The sequence below is a fragment of the Manacus candei genome, unplaced genomic scaffold (genome assembly GCF_025592945.1).
Source record: "Manacus candei isolate 608988 ecotype Guabito, Panama unplaced genomic scaffold, ASM2559294v1 h1tg000003l, whole genome shotgun sequence".
NCBI lineage: Eukaryota > Metazoa > Chordata > Aves > Passeriformes > Pipridae > Manacus > Manacus candei.
The window spans coordinates 1,932,691-1,958,994 of record NW_026138051.1 but is presented as its reverse complement, the minus strand read 5'-3'; the positions used below and the strand labels follow the sequence as shown (position 1 = coordinate 1,958,994).

General features: G+C 50.0%; 1 protein-coding gene across 2 annotated transcripts in view; it reads right to left on the bottom strand.

Annotated features, from left to right (window-relative positions):
- GABRA3 (gamma-aminobutyric acid type A receptor subunit alpha3) overlaps window positions 1-22,860 on the bottom strand; it is a 73,084-nt gene extending 50,224 nt beyond the window's left edge. The window contains exons 1-3 of one of the 2 annotated variants that reach the window (XM_051787847.1): window positions 22,790-22,860; window positions 13,443-13,547; window positions 9,297-9,418 (exon numbers count right to left, since the gene is read on the bottom strand). In XM_051787847.1, coding sequence (XP_051643807.1) covers window positions 9,297-9,418; window positions 13,443-13,525 — 205 coding nt within the window. In that variant the 5' untranslated portion in view covers window positions 13,526-13,547; window positions 22,790-22,860. Of the gene's footprint in view, window positions 1-9,296; window positions 9,419-13,442; window positions 13,548-22,789 lie in introns of those variants that run through there. The other variant, XM_051787857.1, reaches the window with a different exon arrangement.
- Window positions 22,861-26,304: the final 3,444 nt, after the last annotated feature.

Here is a 26,304-nt window from a genome sequence, read left to right as displayed (position 1 = left end):
TAATTTTCTCCTCATCCCCAGCAGCTACTGATGCAGCAGAGGTGGGCAATCCCCACTTTCTGATGTCATGAGGCAGTCTAGTCACTCCGTTCCTCCCCAAACACAGCATCCACTGCGGGGACAGTTCTCCTGCAAGCCTCCAAGACTACTGACTCCTCTGATTTCCCCCCTATTAAGACAGCAGCCATTCTCCAGAGAGATCACCCTTGCTGGAGACAAACTGCCTGTCAGCAAACAGCATTAACTACAGGGTATCATATTTGACAGATAATGGCATGCTTTTAGTTTTTTCTCTCTTGGATGCAGGTCACACCACTAATGTCATCTCCAAAAGCTGAAATCCTACATGTGAAAAGGTAAAGCTTAATTGCCTCGAACAGCAACTCTTGTATTGACTCCAACATAAGGCCCATAAATATTAATACAGCTATATTTAGACCCTTTCAATTATACATACAAAATTGAACATCTTTCTGGGAACAAATCAGTCCAGATAGTGTTTGGATTTTTTTTCCTTTTCCCTTTTTAATGCATTCTGCATCAAAATAATAATAATTCCTATAGACCTAAGGCTTTAAAAAAAAATAAAATTACCAAACCACCACCACCAAAACCAGTGGATGGAGGCAGAGGCTTACAGATATTTTCAGCTGGCTCAACCAACTTGCTCTGGAGATATCCAGTGGCACTCTCATACTCCTAAACCCCTCTGCCTAACGTGGTTCCCCTCTTAGTTGTTAAATTCAGTCCCTTTTCTGGCTGGCAGTAAAGGGGACCCACTAAAGGTGTGTGCACAGAAGGACACACACAGGGGAAGGAGCCCAGCCTGGGACCTGGGGGTGCCAGGTCACTGCTGGCAGGGGGATGCTCCAGAGGAGGGGTCCCACCCGAGCATGGCCGTGCCCACACAATGCCTGCTGCTGTCAAAGACCTTCTCTTTTGTATAAAAATCACATCCACTTTACTGATTTGCAAATTAATTATACATCACTTTCCTTGCCAAAGTGGACTTAATGGTATTAACATTACATGACAAAGAGAAGCTATCAGAGAGCTTCTCTCATAATGATGGCTAGATTGGTCGAGAAAGAAGAAAGGAGATTTCATGCTTTTGTTCTTTAACCCTTCCTCATAAAAGCAGACAAGACTTCTGTCCTGCCTTTTCTAGGAAAAGGCTCTTTCAAAATCTCAGGTGAGACCAGGTGCATCTCTCCAAAGGGAAGAGCTCTAATCTTTCATGCACAAAAGCCTGTAATTCAATTCCCACATGTGCACAGACCCTTTACAGAAAACACAACTTGTGGAAGGAAGATTTTGCACCTTCCCCTTTTTTTTTTTTTCTTTTTTGCAAGACAGTGGCCTTAACTGGCCAAAGTGACATCCACAGCTTTCAAGAGATATGTCTTCAGGTGAGTAAGCAGGACTGCAAGAAATCTGATCTGGCCTGTATGGATACAAACAATTCCCTCAGCAAGAGCCCAGGAGGATGCAGAGAGCCTTGTACAGAGCCTCTGGTGCTGCACACACCAAATGGCTGTGGTTTGGGGGACGTTATTTTGGTCCTCAGATCCTTTCCTGAACAAAGTCATTTGTGTCAGAACCGATCCTTCCAAACCAGGGCCGTCTGAAATGGTTTTTGCGATGCTGAAATAGCATCTCGACTCCTGAGACACAATTTATTATTTTGCTCCAGTCATGAATCATTCCAGCCACTAATGCAGTCTGAGCTTTGTCATCAACAGGATTTTCCAGCAGATTTCAGGGGAAGAAAAAAAAAAAAAAAAGAGTCATATTCTTTTTCCATGCCTGTTGTTCTCAACAGTTTGGTTTGAATTATGTTCTTCCAGAAGGTAAAGTGAACGGGGTGTCCTTTTCTCACAATGCAAATTGCAGATTAAAAGCTCTCTCTAGGCTATACTCTGTGCCTACAATTGCCAGTACTCCAGAAGCACTCCTTTTTTTTTTTTTTAATAAATATTAGCAGTACATCATTCAGAGGCTTTAAAAAAAGCTGCAGGTGAGTACACCAAGAAATCATTACATGAAAGTCCTGCCCCATCAGGTGAGAGTTTTGCCATTTACTGCAACAAGATGAGTATTTCTCCCTGACTTTTAATAGTAATTGGTTAAGGGACTGCACAATTTAGCCTCAGAGTCTTGCAGCAGCTCACTCCCCAAAGCCCCATGCATCTTCCAGAGCCTCACGAACACTCCAATATTTTTATTTAATCAAACAATAACCTTTAAACAAATGGAACAGCATTAACAAGCTAACAGGTCTGAATCAGCAGCATTAATCCCCCCTCCACAGGGGGCTCAGATAGATGTGATTGCTTCTTCCAGATGGATCAGGGCTGAAATTCAGCACCAACACGATCAATGACTTTGCCTCATCAGACATAATCAGTGCCTCTGTATTACTACACAAACTGCTGCAAACATTTTAGCTCAAGGAATAAAAGAACTGCTGTTTCCTCAATATTTGACCAGTTGTTTCACCATCAGCTTCCCAGAATAAACCAATTAAAGTTGTTTTCAAACTCTAAAATGCCCAATAAAAAAAAATCTTATTTCACAATCCATATCAAAGACACATTATAAATCCTTTACGTGGGACTAAACGAATGGAAACTCTAATAAATGAGTAGCTGCCATAGTCCAACAGATCAATAAAGACATCCTCACAAGCAGTTTATAGCCATCTATAACATCATCTACTAATGTTCTTAAAACCATCTAACACATGTTCAACACGCTGAAACATCAGCTCTCCCCTTCCAAAGTCATTATAAACAAACATCAGCACGCACCCACCAGCTTCCCCTCGGGCAGGATCAGCTGCCCAACATTTGCACTGGTTCACTGCAGGTGTCTGAGCAAGCACTGAACCTCCGAGGTGTCACTCCAGTAGAAGTTACTGGGGCAAAAATTCCTCCAGATGGCTTCACTTTCCTAGAAGAATTTCTCACCCTTTGGGGAAAAATCTTCTTGCCTACATGTGTGGATACAGGGCTGGTTCAGCAGCTGGGGGGGCTCCTCACTGGGAGCACACTCAGCAAACGAAGGCGCCAGCTGAAAAAAGGTATCCAAGGGAGCACGAAAAACACCTTCCCCTTCACAACCCTGCGGCCTGGGGGCTTGGTTGGGCCTCTCTGGAGAGCCCAGGAGCGGCACAAGGACAGCAGGTGATGGACTTTGGCCACACAACTGGCCCATGGGAGGGTGGCTGGGCAGGGACCCACCGTGGTGCCCCACTCACAGCCCTGCGGTGGCACTGCAGTGCCCCCGAGGGACCCGGTGCTGACCCAAAGCCCAGGTGCTGGTTTCACACCCAAAGCTATCAATCTCTCTACACAGTGCATTCCTGACCCCTCTGGAGTGTTTGTGATATCCCTGAAGCTTTGATACGGGCTCGTTGCCCCAAGCACATTCATCACTTATTGAAGAGAAGACTTTCCCCCTTAGGCACAGCAGCCGAGCCTCCTGACGTGTGCCAGCCTTTCCACACAGAGCTTCCTCTGGCTCTGCACCACGGGTTTAACCAGCAACACAACTGGGAGTTCTGCATCAGAGAGGAGAGCACCAGGGCTGTGCAAATCCATGGCAAAGCTGCCTTTGGAGAGCTGCCCCCGAGGGGAAGACAACCTTTTTTTAATTTGTTCACAGATAACTTCAGAAGTCTGACGAGACAGAGCAGGGTCCCTGTTGCCCCAGAAAGGTAAATAGAAGAAAATGCTGTTCAGGCAATGCCTCAGCTCCAAATTAAAACTCATCAAGGAATCTCAGACAAAGACAAAAATCTGAGATAAGACTATGGATTTATTTTTTTTCTAAGGATCAAATTCTTCCCTGGAGTAATCAATGAAGTCAGATCAGAGAAAAGAGATGAGAAGTTGGGAGAAGTAGAACACTAAGACAGAATAACAGATGAAACACACTCCTGAAACCCTAGAAATCATAACAAACCACAAAGGACCACTGAGTTTGTCATCTAATGTTTGTCTCACACAAACAGTAGATCTAGGTAATGTTTATGACAGACTGCAGGCAGCTTCATCAGGCACAGGTGAAAAAAAATGAAGATCTCAAGAGCAGCCCGAGGCAGGGACACCTGAGGACCAGCTCTGCTGCAGCAGGGAGTGGGACAGGATTCTGCCTCTGCCACTCAGGTGTCCCCACAGCACAGGCAGTGCCCAATGCTTCTGCCCAGAGACCAGGAACAGACAGGCAATTCTAGAATTTATTACTGTGAATATTTCAGCCCCTCTGCTTTAATGCTCACACAGCAGCAAACAAGGAGGAGCTCAGGACACAATGACACATGCACTGAGGTGCAACACAGCAGGCATTGCCCCAGAAAGTCTCAACCTAAAGGGAGCCTCTCTGAACCAAAGTCCAAAACTTCTGGCTCATCAGCACTTGAACTGGTGAGATAGAGGTGGCAAGACAGGGATACAGATGTTTCTTACTTGCTCAGAAGCCATCCTGCCAAACTACACCATCATTAAAAAAAGCAGGAAGAAACACTGCACCACAGAAAGGAGAGACAAGAACAGCTTCAACCGAGGTGCTCTTCACTTACAGAAGAATAAAGGGAATATGACAGCAGGATAAATATTAACAGGTGGCTATAGATCAAAACCATCAGCAAGACAGAGCTGACATAGTGAGGCCAGATAAAAGGCACTATAGGCCCATGTCAGGCAACCCTGAGCTGAGTCCTTTTGTGAGCAGCAGACCCTGACTGCACCAGATCCTGCTCGACCCTAAGGTTGTCTGTACTGAGCCCAGTGTGGGCAGGGAGATGCTGACACCAAGCCACAAAGAGCAGTGCAGTGGAGGAGAGGAAGAGGAGCCTTGTAAGCAACGCTGCATCCAGGAGGGATAACACAGATCGATCTCAGCCCACCTGCTTAACACGGTACAAATTACTTTTTAATTGCAGTCGGAGAAATCGGCTTATCTAGGAAGTTTACAGCTCATCCTCTAGAAAACTGAGCAGCCTATTCTAGCCTCCTCTTCCTTGGGGCAAAACCTTTTCCTCCTGGCAGCGCATGGAAAAGGCCAACAGTTTTCTGGAGTGCAGGTTTCCTGATCACCCAATGCAGAGACTTTGTCCACCACTGCTCCAGATGTCCTCTGGCTTCCTCATCCTTACACCAAGTGTACCTCAGGTGAATCCCCAGCCCTCTGAAGCAGGCAGTCTCTGGCTGAGCTGGAAGAAAACCCTACCCTGATTTTCAAACAGCTGTGGAAAGGTCCCACACACCTCCCCAAGCTCCCTGTTAACTTTCAATTGCCAAATATTAAAAGGATTCTTGAGACTGTAAGGAAGGAAAAGCCTGGAAATGTCCCTTCCTGTCCCTTCCCAGACGTTCACAGATCTCTGTTTCAGTTGCAGCACAATGGGCCCAAATTTCATCAGTTAGGAAATAAGGTACAGGAGGCACAGCTGCACAGGGAGCATCACTGACCCTCAAACCCTCAACCACCACATCCCCCCTCGTGTTCACTGTGCTGGACATCACACTGGCTGTGTAAGGACTGCAGAACTTCCATCACTCCTCGCAGCACCAGGACACACAGGGTATTTTAGTTCATCAGCCAGTCTTGGAGGATCACTCGTGGTCTCACCACTTACATCCCACTCCTCAAACACCTCTTCCTTTGGGGTGTAGGATGTCTCTCCCTTTGTCAGCCAGTTCTACCTCTTTTTCCTGGCCACATCTGCTCTCTCCTACTCTTGCAAGCTCCAGGTGCACAGCTCCCTGTGTGCCAGCTCTGCAGGAGCCCCAGCAAGAAGAACCTGAGAGCTGTAAATAGATGCTTCCCACTGCAGCCCCTGGGGGCTGGGAGCTGTGTGCCTGCACAGCTCCAGAGCAGGAGCAGAGGCCAGTGCTGTCCACAGAAGCTCTCTCCATGGGACATTTTCTTATCCTACAAGGTTGGCCATGGCAACAGATGTCTGCATCCCCTCAGGGTCCACTTCTGTTCCTCTTCTGACTTAATAACCAATCTGCCCCGTGTTTTCCCAGGGGAAACATAGGTTGTCTGCTGATAGTTCCTTCCTCTCCTCCCCCACTCTGAGTCCTATAACATCATCCCTTTATGCAGCTACCCCTTCCCCAAGCCCAGACTGTCTTTCAGTGGTCATGAGGCCAAAGGAAAGGCTCAGCTCTGCTCCTAAGAGGAATCCAGCCCTGGTTCAGCTGGCAGAGACAGAGAGAAACCTTCTACCAGCCACAGAAGACTTCTCTGGGACACCAGTGATTGTGTCCCCAGTGCTACAGGGTGCTGCTGCAAAAAGAGGGTCTGACAATCACTTTCTTTCCCTTGACCCCCTCCTTTCCTCTTCTAAGCCAGCCTGGACTATGCTCATAGACCTCCACTTGCCTCAAGACAGCAAGGACTCTGAGCTAGAGAGGATGCCCTGAGCCAGCTCCTGGAGGCAGGAGCAGCAGCAGGGCCCAGGATTACCCTCACCTGGACCTGGCTCTGCAGCACCAGGAAGTCCCAAGCAGCCTCAGCACTGGGTTGCTTTAATCTGTGTCTGCAGCATCCTGGTAGGAAGAGGAGCTCTGGCATGGGAGCTATTAGAGTGGGTGGCAGCAGATGGTGAAAACAGAGGGGATAAGAAAATAAATACAAAGAGGCTATCTTGAGGGGAGAAGTCACCACATTAACACTCTGTTGCTTACACAGTGTCTTTTCCTGAAGTCTAAACAAACATTGCTCTGTTCCTGGCGCACGGGAAGCGTGGGGGACAGGCACTGAGCACACAGCCCTGAGAGGGGCTGCAGCACTCCCAGCCCTGCCTGTCCCAGCCCTTTGCAGGGGGATCTGTCTCATGCAGAGCAGGGAAACCAGCCAAGGAGGGATGTTGCATGTCCTGCTTTGGCCAGTTCATCTCTCCATCAGCCCGTGTGTGGACACAGCGACACCACAGCTGCCCTGTCCACGGGCACCAAAGCAGGACTTTAGTGCTACTAATGGATGCCATTACCTGACATCTTCAGAAAAGCAAGTGGAAGATATTCCTGAGGGAAATGGGGAGAGCCAGTGCTGGGTCTGTCTGCAGGGACTGCCCAGTGCTGTCTCACAGGAAAGCCAATGTACCTTGTCAGTCAACGAGCAGCACAGCTGCTAATTTGGAGCAAAGCAATCCCTCTCCCAGATCTCACACAGCCTTGGACAGCAGGAGCCCACCTCTTGCTGATTATCTCCCCAGGCTCTTCCATTAACCCCTAAGTCTGGAGGCTGCAGCAGGACCATTTCTGCTTCTCTGGCCACCAGCAGCAGTGGGGAAGGTCCTTCTGTTCCTGAGAGATCTCCAAAAGTTTGGCCTTGGGGAAAACAGGTCCAGCTAAAAGTGGGGAGAGCCCGGCTCACCAGGCTGCCCTGTATGCAAACACAACTCATTGCCAGCCAACAGCTCCCAAAACCTCTAGCCCTTGTCAAAACCTCCCATCTGGGCCCACAGGACTGCTCTGCCAGGGGAAACCAGAGGTGAAAGCAGTCTTTAAACATACAGTGGCTGGTTCAGGCAAAGGCAATTTATTATGTTAAGCACGTTGTTAAAGGATCTAAAGCAACAGAGGAAAGATGTTCCAAGAAAGGTTTTAACTTTCCCAGCAAGGGGCTCCTGGGAGTCCTCTTGTTAATGCTTTGCATGGGTTTGTCTGCAATTGAGCCTACGGTGAACATAAATGCCCCCTCAGTCCCCTTTCAGAACTCATTTCAGTTAAATCAATACAGCCATCGGGGAAACTTGAGGAAGCAAAGCTATTAGTGGGACCACAGTTAATTCTGGGGGAAAGAAACAAGCAACAAAAGCAATAAAACTGATGGATTGCTTATGCAGACACAGTAACTCTTTCCTGCCTGGGTCCTGCAGCGTGGCAGAGCATCAGAGATGAGGATGCTCACTGCAGAAGCCCTTCTTCCCCAGGCTTTGCATGGTCTCTGCTTGGGATCAAAGTACTCCTGGACAGGGCAGAGGGCTGTGGCACAGAGGTGGGCATGGGGCTGGGAAGGGACAACAAAGCTGCTCTGAGCAAGGGAGAGTGCAATTCCAGGCTAGCATTATAACACCAGAGCCCCCATTAGCATGCAAGAGCCCAGGAAAGCTTGTTCCCAACCTCTCTTGGCAGTGGGACCTTCGGAAAACAGGAGAGCACACGGTGACTCCAGCTTTGGGTGGAAATTGTAGTCCAGCAGCACACCTTTGCAGCCAAACAGGAGAGCTCAGAGCAGGGCAGGGACATCTCCTCAGAGGCCCCAGTGACACAGAGCTGTCAGCATCTGAGAGGAGTCAACTCTGCCACAGCAACACACCAATAAACCACCCAGGTCTACATCTCCCTCAGCCCAGCTCACATCTGTCTTCCCCACACATCTCCCCATTTTTTCTGCCTCCTTATATCACACTAACTGAAGGCATAAGCATTAGGTGGGAAGGTGGCTACTATTATTTTGCTTTCTGAAGCCCCTTAAACAACTGCAGGTGCTTGGAGAGAACCTCAGCAGCAGCAGCAGTGATAGCAGCAGTGTTAAATGCAGCTCAGGAGGCAGCAAAGCCCGGGTGACTGCCTGATCTCCAGAGCAGCACACAGGGAAGAGCTTGCCAGGTGACAGCTACAATAAAAAAATAACTGAGCAGGTGTCAAGATAGAGGCTCTGTAGCAAAGCAAACTGACTGGAAAGCAAAACCAACACGAGCTGGAGGTCCTGCAAACTGGTGGTATGGAATCATAGAATCACTCACATTGGAAAAGACCTTTAAGAGAATCAAGTCCAACTGCCAACCCAGCACCACCATGTCCTCAAGTGCCACATCCAGATGTTTTTGAACACTTGTAGGGATGGTGGCTCTACCATTTTCCTGGGCAGCCTGTTCTGGTGCTTTACAACCCTTTATGTGAAGAAATTGCCCTTCCTCTGGACCAGCTCCAGCACCTCAATGCCTTTCTTTAATTCCTGAATGTATCAGCATTTCTGAAATGCTAATGCCTAGAAAATAGTAGCAATAAGTTTATTCATAGCTGCTCCATCTACAGGCCTGTCACTGTAATGTCACAGGTGACCCCAGCACTCAGAGACTGGCACTTCCCATCCCACAAGATAAAACCCAACAAAATAGCACCGACTCAAAAGAGGGAAACCAGCCACAGACTGACTCTGGCACTGAACCAGCCTCTCCTCCTGACAGCACCAGACTTTTCAATAAGTCATCTGCACTGCCTCTCCTTTCTAGAGCTGCACAGCTGTGGGAAGCATCATCTCTCCACCCAACTGACCTCCAAGCCCAGGTCTCAGGCGGTTGTCGTAGCCATCCAACAGCCTGTCCAGGATGCGGGTGAAAATGGTGATGTTATCTTTGCTGTCATCAACGACGTCTGAAACGTGCTTCTGAGAGAGCCTGGCAAGGGGGAGGGGAAAAAAAAAAAGGAAAAGACATCATCAGAAGAGAAACCTACCTTCAGAGGATGTGCTCTGAACAGTTCCAGGGAACGAAGGGATGCTGCTCCAGCCTGAACTGCAGGACGGGGCACACTTGTTGGCAGAGTGATGTGCTTTCAGGACGCCCCACAGGGCATCTCTAATCAACACCTCAGCACTGAGGCACCCGCGCTGCTCCCTGCCCACCTGTCCGTGCTCAGGGCCAGCAGCACCATGGACAGTGGTTCAGGAGCCCCGTTTTAACAGGGAGCCTTCCCCCGCCCCAGCATCCATCCCTGCCCCAGGCATGGCCATTTGATGAACAGAGGCTGGGGGCACCGCAGTTATTCAAGTGCCAGTATCTCCCTGCAGGCAGCACGGAAGGAGTGATGCCAGTTATTTGCCATTTCAGTGTTTTCTGCCCCCGGGAAAAGGGAAGGGAGGCAGAAAAGTAGGAATTCCGGCAGGCAGGCTTGAAGCCTGAGTCCATCATTAAAATACCTCACGAACCTTTTCTGCAGTTTCTTGAACTTTCCCTATTTATAAAAACAAATGATTTTTCACGTTCCCAGATCTGCTCAACACAAGAAGCCTGGAAGTCCCCAAACAAGATGATTTCCTCAGAACATATTCTGCCCCAGGTGGAATAAAACAAGTAGTAAATTTCCCAAACAAAGCTCATCTTGCTGAACAAAATCTTCAATGCAGTTTTGCAAACACAAGGGGCTCAAATAATACATTTGCGTTTTGTGTCTGCCTTTCAATCAACAGAAAAAGAGCCTGTGAATCCTTCTGAAACCACCTGCCTTTAAAAGAGATTTCAGACAACACAGAGTACCAGTGCTGTGGATTCAAGTACAGCTTTCCCCAGCAGAAATAGCTGTTAGGACCAAACAAATGGAAAGGCAGAAGATTAAGTAACAGAAAACCAAAAGAAAAAAAAATCTATAAAAATGAAGAGATTGCAAGGAAGATGGAAGAGGAAATAAGAGAGAGACCACTGAGGCCAAAAAAAGATTAAGAGGCACAGAGAGGCAGCAGGATGGCTGAGGATGCCCAGCCAGGCAGGGGAGAAAAGGCTGCTGGAGTGGAGGGAGCAGTGCCCTGCTCCCCACAGCTGGGGGAAGAGAAGCCCCTAAATAGTTGCTTTCTAAGGGGTTTGCCCCTTTCCTTCTCCACCTCAGCCTTATTTCCTTTTGTTCCAGTTGCTCTTTGCAGCCACTGGTTTAAGCATGCATGAGGAAGTAACTGGGGGAAAAAAACAAACAGAAAAAGGAATATAATTTAAGGAGTTCAAAGCTCAGTCCTGCTGTATCCCATCTGGTTGGACTAGTTACCCTTGACACTGCTGGTCCATTTGTAAATATACTGTGTAGGATCAGTAGAGTGGGTGGTAAGTAGCAGAGCTGGTTTGGAGTTTTCTGTCAAAGTGTTCACCCAACAGAAAACCCAGATTGTAACATAAAAGAGCAAAAGGTATTTTCTAGCAAAAAAGGAAGAATTGAGAGCAGGATATGGGTATTTTTAGAGCCAGGCTGAACCAATACTATTTAGTATGCTGCAGTTAATTGAAATATTCCATTTGGGGCAATTCTCACACTAATTTTTGTTGCCTTCAATGACCAAACACTCAGGGAAACTGCATTTCAAGTGTTTGGGGTTCACTTCCCCAGGGGCTGGGTCCTACCTCTCACAAGACCACCCAGCCTCTGTTTTTAGCAAAGCAAGAGCTGCTATCCTGGGAGAAATGGTCAAGCCAGGAAGCTCAGCCTACAGGAGCCCAAAGAGGGTATCAGTGCTTAAACTGCAGTTCCCAGAGGATGTGGGGGTGAGGCATGGTCGGGATAACACTTGGCCCTGCCCTAATGCACCCTGTCAGATCCAAAACATCAAACCACCCCGATGGCACAAACTGCACCACAGCCTTCGAGACTTCCCATTTCCATTTGAATCAAAGCACTGACTTTGGCTTTTCATCTGGACTTGGAACTCCCTGCAGGTAAGCAGAATTTTGAGAAATTTAAAAAATGACTACTGTAATTAGTGGGGTTCCAATTGTACCAGCTTTCAATAGATGTCATGGTTAAAAGTAATCTGTACCAGTGTCTGCGGATGAGTATATAACCATCTATAAGTTATGAACAGCTAGCATGCTCATGAAAGCTCATTCATTAATGTTTTATAGGCTATCTTTAAAAATTACCCATAATATAAAGAGCGAGAAGACCGATTTTTGTGAAGGAACTCCTGGTGGAGGCTCCGCGGTGATGGGAAAAATGAGTTTACAAATTTCAAAGCTGTTTTACTTAGCCTGACATTTGAGGGTTTGACTTCAACGTGAGCAGTGTGGGATTCACTTGGGAGATGCTGGGGAAAGAGCAGTGCAGGCAGGGTGAGGGAAGGTGCAGGCAGGGTGAGGGAAGGTGCAGGCAGGGGAGAGGCAGCAGCATCTCTGCCTGGCACCTGATCTGGGCTAATTCCCCGCTCCAGCCAAGGTCTGGGCAGGCTCAACTGGCCTTAATGTAAAGCTAAGGCTGCCCTTTAGCAAGGCATAAAGGAACTGCAAAGAGGGATGGGGATCAAGGTTTTAAAATAATTAAAAGCCTTTAGGCAGGGAGGACAGAGGTTTACAGCAAATTTAATTAAGACAGGCTTGAGGAAAAGTCATTACCTTGCCACCTGTGCACGTGCTCTTTGGGGAGCTGTGCCACATCAGCACAGCAACCTCTGCACAAGGGTCCCCTCACACACAGTTTAGGAAACAAATCCTCCTGTGGACCAATATTCTGAGCAATCCCCTTGGGGCAGGTGGTGAGGGAGCATGGCAGTGGCTTCAGTGAGTATGTGATGGGAAGGAAAAGAGCAGCAGTGAGGAAGGCAGAGGCAGGGCTGGAGGCACAGGGGCTGCTGACACCCCAACCATCATGGGGAGGGAGCCCCAGCCCCAGCAGCTGGACAGGGGGCAGGAGGTGCCCAGGGCTGTCTGTGCCTCTGCAGGCAGGGCAGGGTCAGCATTTACAGGGCAAGGCACGCTCAGGATGCCTCTGGGAAGTCAGATCCAAGCAGGCAAAGCAAAACAGGCAGGACAGGGTGGGAGGGGTGTGTGGATGCTGGAGGAGCAGCAGCAGTGACATCTCATGCATGAAGATCCTTGATCACTGCTGGACTTGTAACTCAGCAAACATCACTTCAGTGTCCATACCTGGCACTCTAAAGGCTTTTCTAAATGTTTTATAGCAGTCATGTATTATTTGCACTTCTCTCCCTCTGTGCAGAGCTCCTCCCTCCCCATGGCTGGTGGCAGCTCTGCCTCCCTTTCTCAAAGGCTTCCCCAAGCTCACGAAGCAAAGGCTCTGGTGGGATGCAGAGGAGGGCTGCAGAGCCTGTCACAGACTAACAGGATTTGTCTCCTGTCAGCTCCCAGAGGCTGGGAAGGTGAGGCTGGCAACAGCATTCCCTGTGCCAGGACAGCTGGAGCCTGCACATCCCGGAACACTAACCTGGGCAGAGGGAGAGCAGCAAACCCAGGAGAGCTGGCAGAGAACCCCAGTGCTCCAGTGGATCAGGTGTGCTGCCCATGGGTCATTACACCCCAAGCAACCAAACAGCTGAAGCAGATTAGTTTTCTCTTCTTTTAAATAGTGTTAAAAAATGAAACTGGGGAGGGGGGAGAATCTCTCTTCCATGTTAAAACTCATGCAAGCCAAGTCCCTGCCCAGACTGAATTGTGCAGAGGCCAAATCTGAAAATAGGTTTTGTTGCAAAAAATGCTGACAACTGTCCTCAGTGAGAGTGCCTCAAATAGTGCTAATGTCAGCCACAAGGGACTGAACAGTCCCCGGGTGAAAAGCTCAGGGACAGGGACAAGGGGAGGGTCAAACACAGCAGAGATGCTTTTCAGTGCTTTGCCCTGGACTACTCCATGCAGGTCCTGACCCCGGCATATTTAAGATCAGCAAGAGGACTGCAGCCTTGGCCAACAGCCTCAGCACTCACCACCTTACCCAGCATCAGCAGGGAGAGCCAGAACCAGGACTAGGACTCCAACGAGAGAGAAGGACCCCGCCCCTGGGAGCCTCAGCGCCATGGTGCCAGTGAGCCTCCAAAACCTGCCAGGGAAGGCACAGAGGGGAAGGAGAGGAGAGACAAGAGATTTTATTTACTAGGGAAAAGCAATCCTGTTAGTTCAGTTTTTCACATCAGTTCATTCATGTTAGCCAGCAGTATTTCTGGAGGCCTGTGTTTGAAATCCCAGAGAACCACCCCAGGGACAAAAGGCAGCAGCATCCCCTGGAGCACTGCTGGCCCTGGGGAAGTCACATCATGAGGTCAGAACCAAGCCTGTAAATATACAAACAAACCCTCACCCCACCTTCACAGCAGATCCAGCAGCTCCCCAGGTGCATAGCTCCACTCCCAAAATGACCACACTGGCTCTTCTTCCAATCTTTCCTTCCTGCACCTCACCCTATAGTCTCAGTCACCACCTGCCCCTCGCAGCAGTTCCCAGTTCCCTGGTACCTGTGCTACCTTGGGGAAATCCACGCAGCAGAGCCACTTGCAGACTCTCAAGACCTGTTTTTTTTTTTCCCCCAAACATATTTTTCTAGACAGTTAGGCCCTCATTTAATTCTGGTAATGACACTGCCAGAAATTATTATTAAGTTTGAGCACCGCGGCCCAAGGTGGTGGGAACGTTCGACTGTACTACACTTAGTGCGCTCAGATTTTTCATTAATGCTCAGTTTTACTTTTATTGTGATGTTATTGCACATTTAACTGCCTTCCCCTTTTATGTATGTCATTATGTTGATGCACCTTGGAGCAGCACTGCCAAGCAACAGCCTGTATAAATACAGCTTGTCGTGACGTCTCCCCATCCCGACACCTCCTGTTGGCACGGGGGGGATTCAGCCCAGCAGAGGCTCAGCTCTGTGCCAGACAGGCACAAATGGCCAGTGGGGGCCCCCAAAGCCATCAGTGGAGGCTCACTTCAATCCCAGCATGCAGAAAACCAGGGCAAGATGCCGTTGTGCCAGTCAAATCTGACCTCTGGATCTCTCCACTCAACGGGCACCAGCATTGCAGAGCCTCGGGCAGCTCCCTCCAGCACTGAAGGAAGGAGATGCTGGGTTGAAAGCCAACCCCCCCAGAATGTGAATGGCAATTCTCAGCTGGTGGAGGGTGCCCCAGGATGCAGAGGGCAGGTGAACTATGTGAGTGCCACCAAGAAGCAGGGGTTTCTGCACAGGGACATGAGAGACAGGAACTCCCAGCAGAAATCCCATGCAGAGGGAGCTCAGCCAAGCAGGAGGGAAATACCTGAAATGTCATCTTTATGCAGAAATGTGTATCTGGCTACCCCTGCCACAGACAACTGGAAGAGGAGAAGGGTGACAAGACCAGGCTGGGCCATGTGTTATGTCACATTTCTGCATTGAGAAGAGCCTAAATCTCTGTCCCCAGTCACCCCACAGCATTTTGGCCCTAAAGTCTCCCTGCATGCTATGCCTGGTCCTTGCTTTTTAGCTCTAGGAGGACATGAGGTGCCAGGCAGGCAGAAGGTAAGAGCCAGACACTACCAGTCCTTACCACCCACCTCAGCTTTTTTTCTGGCAAGATAATTCACTAACAGCAGGCACAGGGGGGAAAAATAGCACGGGGCACCAGTCACCTGTATCTTCCTCCCCACCACCCATTTAAAATCCCTGCAAATATCAATGCAGGGATTAATTTAGGCCCAGTGTGCTTGGGCCTTATTTAATCAGGATGCTACCAAGGGAAGCTCAGCCTTCCCACCAAAGGAGGCTGCAGGAGCCTCTGGCATAGACACAGCTACACATCTGGTGAGAAAAGCCCTGATTTGGGATGGTTCCCCTGGCTCCCGCCACTTTCCAGCTCAGAAGGGACATACAGTCTTGGAAATTCAAGTATTTGCTGATGAAGCACAAATCAACAGGCTGAACATCTGTTCTGTGGGAAATTCCAACATTTTGGGCAGACTCATTCCAAATCACAACAAGGACAGCTAAAATGTTGATGTTTCTTACAAGGCAAATCCAGAAGTCCTTCAATAAGCAGCTCCTTAACAGATTTCCTTTCAACTTTTCCCTTTCATTTCACTTCAACTTGCATATTATACAATGGGATTTAATTGATTTTTTTTTTCTAAGGCAATTTCAAACACTATCCAAAAGCAAAAAAAAAGAACCATTGCTGCCTTCCCTCTTCCCTCCCCTCACTACAGTTAAAAGTTTTCATTGAAATCAACATTTTCCCATTAAGCTGCTTTTTTTTGAGAAATGGTTTGTTTTGGCAGAATTTGCACTGCCAGCAGACTTTGACCAGGGATACCACACCAGTGAAGATGCTTTGGATTTGCAGCAGGTGCCTCTTGGCTCTGCAGGGCCTGTTCTGTCTCCTCTAGAACATTTGGGACCATCTTTATCAGATTTGGTGAGACCATGGGTGGGGCATAATGTGCACCAAAGGTGGAACAGAGCTTCTAAAGAAAAGGGTACCTGAAAATGGAACAACAAGGCAATTCAGAGGGACGGGAACAGTGACAAAAGCCAGAAGCACTTACACCTTCCATGTAAGTGTATATAAGATGTACCTGTTTGTGCCAAGGAGCTCTAAACCACTGCATTTCCACAAAACTTTGTTCATACAGTTTTCCTTCAATATTACAGAGAGATGAAGAGCTCGTTTTCTGCTTTGGGTAGTTCTGCTGAAGGAAGGTGCTAGCCAAGGATAACAGGGCTGCTTGAATAAAGTCAAATATGTGCTTGAGTTATTTTAAGCATCAGAACCTGTTCTATATAGCTGCACCGAGAGAAAAAAATCTGTTTTCACTACTTGCCCAAGTGAGTATTTTGCCAGCCACGTCTCAGTTTGTTCACACTGAGAATGTCCCCAAATTGGGGTGTGATGGTTTGCTATGGCTGCACTTGCAGACTCGGGAAGGACAACACAGCTTGGAAAGCAGCTTGGCACTGTTTTCTACCCCTTTCCTTTGGTTCATGCACTGTGGTTTTCCTGGGGAGCTGGATAGAAGATGCTGTGTGGCATTTTCCTTGTTCCTTGGCTACTTTACACTCAGAGATGGATTGAAAAGCAGACTCAGTCCTAGGATGCTGGCTGACATTCCTGAAGAACACAAGGGCTTTAACTGCTGGTGTTGAACCCTGGTAGCCTTGTGCCATTGAGCCAGGGCTGACCAGGCAGTGATGGGGGAGCAGCAGAAAGAACAACCCCCTTCCAGCACTGCTCATCACCCTATTGACAAGCAGGAAACACGGAGAATTCTCTGGAGAATTCAAGGAGGCTTTTGCAGAGGAGGTTTCACCCTTCAGACAATTTAAGGGGTCTTCCAAAGCTCCCCATAGCCAGATCCTTGTGTGGTTCCCATGGCACAGCAGCTCTCAGCACTGCTTCTCCCCTTTCCCAGGACTTTTGCTAGTCCAGGCCCAGCACCAACCACAGGGACACAAAATCCCAGCCAGGGCAGGTGCTTCATAAGCCCAATAGCTACTGGCCACACAGCCTCTCTAGTAAAAATCAGTTTGTAAAATTAGTCCTGGTTTCAACAGCCCAGTAACTGAGCTCCTCAGGTTTGGCACAGGAGAGTTGGTCTTGGAGAGAAGGCTCTGGCAGAGCAGGGGAGGGGGTCCCTGGGTGCACAGCAAAGGGAAGGGAGGGAAACACCCACCAGTGTGCCTCGGGAAAAGTAACACTGGAGCTCCTCCAGCCCCTACTGGTGCTGTCCTTGCAGAAGGCTATTCAGCTGTCACTTCCCACTCAGGAAAGTGGCAACAGTGAGACAGCCAACATCTCGATCTGAACACCTGCAGGGATCCCTGATCCTCTGGGAATAGTGGGGGAGGATGCGTGCAACGTGCATTTAAGTGCACGGTAACCAAGTGAAGGTTTAGGAATGTTAATTGAATGTTAACAGCCTCAAAGAAGAAGAAAAAAAAAAAAACCAATCTCTTACTAGGACTTGCTGAAGGGAAAACTGCATAGTGTTCATGAAGAAAAAAACCAGAATGCCAAGGTTCCTAAGCTCAGAAAAGTGGTACAACTCCTTACACTGACCCCTCTTTCATGTAAGTCAAAGAGCATCACCCCAGAGCTTCTGGTTCTGAGCTGTCTGTGCAAGATGGAATCTATTGGGACAGTGTGTGTTCAAAGCAGCTCTGCATCTCCTTCCTCCATCTGTCCATTGCTCACTCCTTAATGGCACAGTTAGCAAACACATTCATCACTAACTGTGCAGTTGCTGGTAACCTCCACAGCTGAATCCAATGCAGATTTTCTAAGGAGCCCTGTTAACACTTTGCAGCTGGAATCCAGTAATACTTGAAGTTTACAATACTGTGCACTCTGGAATTTGGCAGGTGTCTTTATAACCACATACCTAATGGCTTGAGAAACATACCCACTCCTCTCCAACACACACAGCCTGTCTGTCCAACCTCCAGAGCATCAGAACACTCCAGAGAAACACAGCCTTCCTCTTGGATGTGCTATGAACAAGGAATTGGAAAAGCTTCCTTCTCCTCATGACAGCCCCTGCTCCTACTGAAGTGGGTTTGGGAACCCAAAAAAAGTGCTGGAACCTTCCAGATCAGCAAGGTACCCTGGTAACTATGCTAACATTGGGTATCTCCTGACTTGGCATACTGAGCCCAATCTTCCCAGAAATCCTTATTCTAGAAACCATTAAATATTCTGAAATGCCTTCCTAGGAAAGAGTGATTAGCACAGGCTTACTGCTGACAAGGGAAAGACAGATAGAGCTCTGGAGGTGGAGACTGAAAGGTAAAGCTTGCAAAAAAACCCTGGGAGAACAGCCCAGAGAGGGGGATACTGCAAGCATCAGAAACGAAATGAAGGCAGAAGAGGCCCATAAACCCAACTGGGTTCATCTGTGAGAGTCCCATCACTATGTCACCCAAATTGCTGCCTCCTAGGAACACACACAGCCAAGGAAACAATCTGATTCACTTAGCAATAGTCTCCCCATGAAGGCAGCTTTCACAAAGCATATTTGCCCCACCACTGCACCCAGAGACGCTGCCTACCTGCAATGTCATTTGCTCAGCATTCCCACACGCCGTGCACGGACACCGCGACACCAGCTGAAGGAATGCTGAGCACCAACAGCTCCCACTCAGCCCCCAGGACCTGCAGCAGTTCCACATCTTTTGCCAAGTCAGGTATCTCAGGGAGGGGTGTGCAACGAGGGGCTGATGCTGGGAGGTCAGCTGGAAAACAGATTTGGACTGAAGCTGCTTCTTCTTCCCAAAGCCCGAACATAAGCACTTCCATGCAGGGAGAAGAGGGTGATCCAGAGCCTGGTGGTGTCAAGCACTATCCACCCACCTGCACAGTAGCACAGCCAAGCACAGTGCTAGAGATGACCTCACAACACCTGCATATTTACCCCAAAATGTCAGGTGCATTTGCACAGCACAAGAAGCTCGTTTGAAGCCCTTCCTCGTTGCACTGGAGCCTCTGCAAAACAGGTCCCAGGCATCAGGAGAGATCCTTCAACACCTCTCAAGGACTGCAAAATCACCCAGCCTGCACGGGTTGTGCTCTGTCCAAGTGTCCCCGACCCCGTGAGCCCACCAGTTCTCTGGTGATCTCTGTTGTGCCTCTTTAGTGCTTCTCTGGGTGAAGCTCCAAGCTCTCCCTGCAGAGACAGCAGCCAGCAAGCGCTCAGCGCAGCACAATAAATGCAGGCGATGCACATGCTGCCCTGGGTCCCTGTTAGGGAGTTTTTCCTTCAGTTCTCAATCGTTTCAGCTAAAAAGGAGGGTCCCTCGGAAGAAAATACGCTTTCATTTGAGGGCAGGGGCAGCAATCGTTCCTCTGGAAGCCTAGAAATGATAAAATAAGACACCGTGGTGTTTCAGAAGACCCTTGTCTCGCATCCCTTTGCATCCCAGGTTGTTTGCATCCCTTTGTTCTGAAACAAGCTCACTGGGATGCACAGCACAGGCACTGACACCCAAGCCAGCACATACTGGAAGCAATCCAGCCCTGCCAGCATCATGCTCTACCTGCACCAGCCAGCTCAGGGGCAGGCTGGGTTTGCTACCCTGGACCGAGGCGAGTGCTCTGCTTCCATTACCTGAGGTAGCCCGGATTTCTCCAACTTGCCTCTAGTTTAGCCTTGAGTCATTGAGGTGCTGCTGAAGGCCAGAAGCCAGTACAGTGATTTACAGAAAGCAGAGAATGAGAACAGGCAGCAGAACCTCTGCCTACCTGAATCAAACTTGCTGTTTACCATCTACTTAGAGGAACAGCGCTGGCTCGCAGCGAGGGGCGCATGGCAGAGGAACCACACGGTCTTCGTCTCACAGGCATGAAAATGTTTGTGCTTACCTACCCAAGAGGCACACGTTGGCTCGTCCCTGCACACACACACGCACTGCACAAGCCATAAACAACCCTCCCATGAATCTGCCACACACACAGAAGGTACGAGACACACGTGATGGTTACCAAATGTGTCGTCTGCAGCTCTGCAAGAGATGCCAGCGGAAGAGGACACTCGGAACCAGGGGAACAAAGCAAAGAAATTAAAGGTTTAGATCAGCACGTAAATCTTGAGAGCAAGCCTCAGAGCGGGTCTCTTCTGTAAGTGGATCTGCTGGTAACGAAGACATAAGGTCTGTGCCCAACTCCCAACCCAGCTTTAATTTTTCAAAGTGAGAAGCCGCTTGACAGCTTTTCCTCATCAAAACAAAATTAATCCCAGTATTGCATCTCACTACTAAAAAACACATCCAGAGGGACTGTAGAGTGATTCACACCCACAACTGCTATGGGAAACCGTTTGCACTCATAGTGTAACAAGCCAACACTGATTCACCCACATAATTACAGGCAGACACTGATTCACAGCTACTGCAACTGCAGACAAACTGACTCACAATCAAGGCAACTGCAGACAGACTGAGGCTCACAAGCACAACTGGAAATACAACCGTGCTGACAATACCCACAGTCTGCAATCATGTGCACACACAAATCTTTGGAAAACTGGCTATCACCCTCACCAGTGCAAACACTGCGTGCCAAGCCCTGCGGTTTTCGCTGGCGCTTTTGACCTTCACCCCACAGCCATTTTTCCTTCCCTGATGGAACAATGTCCACACCTCAGCAGCTATCCCTTCCCTGACAGCCCTCACGCTTGCCAAGCACGACAGCCAGAGCCTGACCCAGGAGCAGAGCTGTGTTGTGCATACTCAGACACACCGTGCACACGGGCACAGTGAGTGTACATGGTGCAAGACATCAACCCCCATCCACCCTGGTACCGCGCACGGCTGCGCCAACTGCGCTGACTTCGTGTTTCCAGAATATAAGTAAATGCAAGCCAAGTATAATACATTTAGCCCATGGGCAAAGGAGATGGCAAAAGACTCACTACTGGGCAAAAGCTTGAAAAGCTGGATTATTTACTACACTCTCTGGCTGGGTATGTAATTATGTCAGCGTTCAGCCTGGGTATTGTGCTACTTTTTGTAAACAGTTGGCAGGAATACTCTGACTGAGATGAGGGGCTGGGCTGCATCCCCAGTGTTGAGAGAAGCAGGCTGAAGAGGACACGGTCTACTTAGACAAAAAGAAACTGAGGGAAAAGAATAGACCAAGCAGGAAAAGATGAACAAGAAGCTGAGAGCGAAGTGGGACAGGCAGCAGTCTACAGACAAAGAAGGAAGAGGAAAGGAGAAAGAGCAGGAGGAGAAAAGCTCCATGATGCAGACTTGGGAAAAGAAGCTCCAAAGCGAGGAAAAGCAGCAGCCACCCAGTGCCGAGAGAGTCTCACAGCGGTGCAGACAATGCATCTGTGCCTCCCCACACGCTGGGCTCTGCTGCACGCTGCCAACCAGGAGGAGATTCCAGAGGAAAGGACACAGTAGCCTCCGGGAAAACATGTGCCGAGGGCCCCGGTGCAACCGCAACCCCTCCAGCTGCTCGGAGCTCTCTCGGAAAAGAGCAGGAGGGTCAGGCTCTCACCTCTGTGCCTGTTCATGTGTGGGCTGCAGGGCACCCAGACACCACAGGCACAGGCTGAAGGGCAGGCTGGCAAAACTCCACCAAAACAGCATCACCTCGAAACACCCCGAAATCCCTTATCCTCCAGGGCACAGAGAAAGTTAAGAGAGACGCTACAGGAAGGAGAGGACTCGCCTGAACCACAAGTAGCATCTTCTAGTTGTGGGCTGGTCCTGCCTCAGCACCTGCTATTTTTCTTCTTCACACTCCCCTAAAGGAAGCTAAAAGGACCAAGAGGTGAGGGAGGAAACCTGCTCTGCTGCTGCCACCGTCAAAACAAGCTGGGCGAGCAGCCACTCCATGCTGCTCCTGCTGGCCCACGGCAGTGGGAGTCTCACCAGAGGGTCCCAGCTCTCTCTTTCTGTCTGAGGATGTTGCTGCATTTTCAGCCAGTCAGCAGCAGATTCGGGGGAGACACCACAGACGCATTTGGCCAGGGAAATGAACTATTTGTTCAGTTGTACTTCTCTCGTCCAGGCAAGAATCACTCCGGCAGAAGGCAGAGCAAGGAACAATGGATAAGTGTTGCAGCGGGGACTGTCTACCTCTTAATTGCATTAGGCTACTCATTTTTAATGATCCATATCACAGCATCAGTAACTCTGGAGCAGGGAGGAAACATCTGTAGCTCTTTTCCCTCTCCCTCCATACCAGCCTCAGCGACTGTAGCCCCAAACACTCCTTTCCCTCCCTACCCCGACCCAGCACCTGTGTCCATTAGGCCTGGCTGCAGGATTCAGGGGGAAATTCGACTTTGCTTTACTACACCGGTCTCCCCGCTCAGCCCTTCCCCCGCATTTCCCGTCCGGGTCCAGGAAGGGGTCTCAGGATTACCCTTGTCCAGACATTTCTCACCGCAGCCTCTCTCCCCCGTCTCCATCCGGCAGTGCCAGGCGGGTGGGCTGGATCCCCGGGGGTCCCCGACGGGGAACACCCCCGGCACGGCTCCGGACCGATACGCGCCGGAGTTGCCGCGGGAGCGGAGATGCTCCGACCCCGCGGCCGCCCAGCCGAGCCTCCCCCCGCCCTCAAAGGGATGCGCTTCGGGCAGAGCCGCCACCCTCCCCCGCCGCTCTATTGTTCACCGGCCCCCACACAGTAGCCAGGGGCCGGCGCAGCCCCGCGGAGCCCCATCCCCAACCTCAGGTCCGCACCGCCCGCCGCGCTCCCCAGCGCCCGCCGGGGCGCTTCTCCGCGGGGATGCGCGGAGCGGAGCGGGGAGCCCGGGGGGCCGGGGACAGGACCCGCCGCCGCGCCCCGCCCGCGCCACACTCACCACCGCGCCGGCTGCCCCGGCGGGGGGCTCGGGGGGCGGCCGGAGCCCGCTCCGCTCCGCAGCGCTCCGCGGGGCTGCGCGCCCCCAGCCCGCCGTGCCGGGGCTGCCAGAGCCGCCTGCGCGCTGCTCCGGCCGCGGCGAGCGAGGCAGAGAGAGAGGGAGGGAGGGAGGGGAGCAGCATCCCCCCGCCTTCCTCCTCCTCTCCTCCTCCTTCTCCCCGCGCCCCGGAGGAGGGTTTACCCACCCGCTTTGTGCGGAGCCGCCCGCCCCGCCGCGCAGGCAGCGGGCACGGGGCGCCGCCGCTCTCCCTGCCCCGGCTTGGGGCCGCCTTCCCCGCCCCAAAGCGTTTGATGCCCCGGGCTCCTCCGGCAAGCCCCGGCCTCACAGCACCGCGGCGGCCCCCGCCATCCCCTCCGCGCAGGAGGGTGAGCAGAGCAAGGCTGGCTGCTCCCAGCGCCTACCTGTTGAAGGGGGGAGCTCCCCGGGGCGCCGATGCTCTGGGAAGGAGGTGGGCAGTACCCCCAGGGGTGCGCTGCGCCCCAGCTCCTGCCAACCTGCCTCCACACCGCACGGCCTGGCCGGATCCCTGGTCTGCCGGCGGGAAAGGGAAGTTTGGCCCCGCCAAGTTGGAATTGCCGAGGTTTATATATCGCAATAAAACGATACGCAGAGGAAAACAAATGCAAGGGAAGGGGAGAAGAGGAAGAGAGGTTAAAACGCAGCAAGAAGTAGGCAGTGAAAGCAAGGACAGAATCAGCGTGGAAGCGCAGGGATGCCAGAGGAAGGGCAATGCACGATGTGCTGGGCAGAGCTGGCTGGGCTTTGGAGGTTTTGCAGAGCCACACGACAGCAGAGCTGGGAAGGCGAAAGCTGACAGTAAGGTGCACTCAAAATATATTGTCCCTGCAGAGCTCTCCTCGGTGAACACGCAGTGCGAGGCTCAGCTGCAGCTGTGACTCCAAGGTACATAACCCCTTCCTCTGTCTCTGAGGATGCAGGGTGGGATAAAGGATCACAACCTGCAGGCATTACAGACCACCTCAAAACTCCTCTAAATTACTCTTGGTTCTGAATACTTAAAATGACATGAAAACATTCTTCAGGATAAGGGCCCTCAAGGCATGAGTGATTAAATCCAGTTTTACTGTCAGTTCTCTGCCTTTGGACATTAGAAAATGACCCAGTTCTTGCTTCCAGGAGAAAGGTAGGGGCAATCACTCTTCTACCTCATCCCTACAGAACACAGCCATCCTGCCTTTGGTGAGACAAAAGCACCCATCATGACATATGCCTGGACAGTAAGAGGAGACCTGATCACGGTCTTTATTAATCCAGGTATCCAGATATATCTGTTAGCAGAGGTTCGAATGCCAGTTCTGCTTTCCTCTGCTGAGTAGGGTCCATAAGCAAGACCTGATGAGCTCACGAGATCTGAGGACCAACATCTTGAACAAAAACTGAGCATAATCCAACACAGGGCCCCCACAATCAAATCTGCCATCTTTTAGACCAGAGGAGGAAGAGTCCTTGGTGTTACTGCAACACTTGGCTCCTTTACAGGAGCTCTGTGGCTTCCACAAACTGTATGTAATCAAGATAAGTTTCTCCAGCCCTCAGCATTACATCCAACCCCAGCTGATACAGATTGAATACTCACAGGACAATTTTGCTGCAACAGCAGCAACAAGACCTTCAAGTTATTATTTTCTGATCTCTGCAAGATATTTTGACTGAACAGCAAGGACCTTACTTTTGAGATCTCGTGGGGACAGCCAACATTTTAATTGTCCTTAGACTGCTCATATGTGAATGACAACAACACATGGTGTGGGGCTATTCCCATTTTTTAAAAATCTGCTTCTGCATTGAATTCCTCCTGCCATACTATAAAGCATCACTCAAGAGGACAGCTGTGTGTGCATGCCAGCAGAGGAGCTTTTTTTGCTGGTCTCCAAAACTAGAACAAATCATAGGAAAATTCATACTGGAAGAGATTTCAGGACATCAGCTAGTCCAGCCTCCTGCTGAGAGCATGACCAGCTAAGGAAGAGCCATGAAAGCAACACAATTTGGCCATACTGATTCACACAATTTCTGCTTATATTTAAGTTTCCTCCAAGGCACATCTTCTGTTCCTGATTTATATGCTTGTGAACAAAAGCATGTTGGCAAGGGAATAGAGAAGAGCTCAGAGGGAGTCCCAAGGCACATCCATTCACTTGGCTAAAAGCCCCAAGGATCTGGTCCACCATCTTCCCACTGGAAGGTGAGACTCCAATTGGAGAATATCACTGAGATGACCATGCCCAGAGATGGGACCAGACTCAAGAACATTCAGGCTTGAGGGTGAGAGCAGAAATGTTCCTAATACTTTTTCTTCCTCCTTTCCAAACTGATTCAGCTGCTGGCATGGACTGCCTTGGATATGAGAACAGAATCAGCGAGACAGGCATATCCGGAGACAGAAATGACTCAGGATTTTAAATGGCTCATATTGAAGAACATTCCAAGATTTACAGATTTAAGTAGTGCTAACAATAGTCACAGACAATGGAAACCATGCTTCTCTCGAGGCCTGTTCATCCATAAGCAACAGCCATGCAGACTTCCCCAGGAGCAACATCTCACTCTGCCCTGAGAGGTCTTCACTGAAGACTGCCTCCTCTGCTCAGAGACCTCCTCTGACACTGCCAGCAGCCTGAAATAGTCTTGGGCATAAGGCCATTTATCATAAAAGCTTTTCCAAGAATCTAAAAATCAAAATAATTTCCTCCCCTTGTAGCCACAGCACACACCAAGCTCTCACAAAGGTGGGGGAAGAGGCCGTAGCTGGGTGCAGACAGAAAAGAGCACAAGTTGTAGCCACATGAACAGTGAGCTGCTAAGAGCAGAGCAAGAGGTACAGCACCTAAAACCCACCCTAAATTAGGGTCTCCACCACTCAAAATCCTCCTGGCTCAGAGAGACTGCACCAGACACATCCCCATGCCCCTTTATGGTTTTCCTGCCACGGGAAGGGCTGGTTGGCTTATCCCACCATCTAGCCCTGCAGGGACATGAAGGGAGGCCCTGTTAATGATGGAGGCAGTGGAAATCATCCTTCATCCCAGCCAGTGCCAAAAACCAACTGACCCATAAGGGAAGTGAGTATTCCTGCCACCTGGAGAGTGCATGATGACAGAATTAAGATACAAGGGCTATCCAGCAGCAGCACAGGATGGGTTTGAACAACAGAGGATGCTGTTGGGAGCAGGAGAAGAGGCTTTGGCCAGGGAGGCAGGCATTAGCTAGCTTAAGAAGTCCAGCTTCCGAAAACCTTGTCTTTGGGGGATAGGGGTAGTATTATCAATATCTGGCATTACCAGCTCTAATTGCCTTGATCTCTGCTCTGCTCAGAAGCAAAGGTAACCCTCCATTAAGAGCATCACTCTCTGTGGATACATCCATCAATTTAGGAGACATAAAAACACCTTGTGAAACCTGTAAGCAATTATCTTTTAATGCATCACTCCATC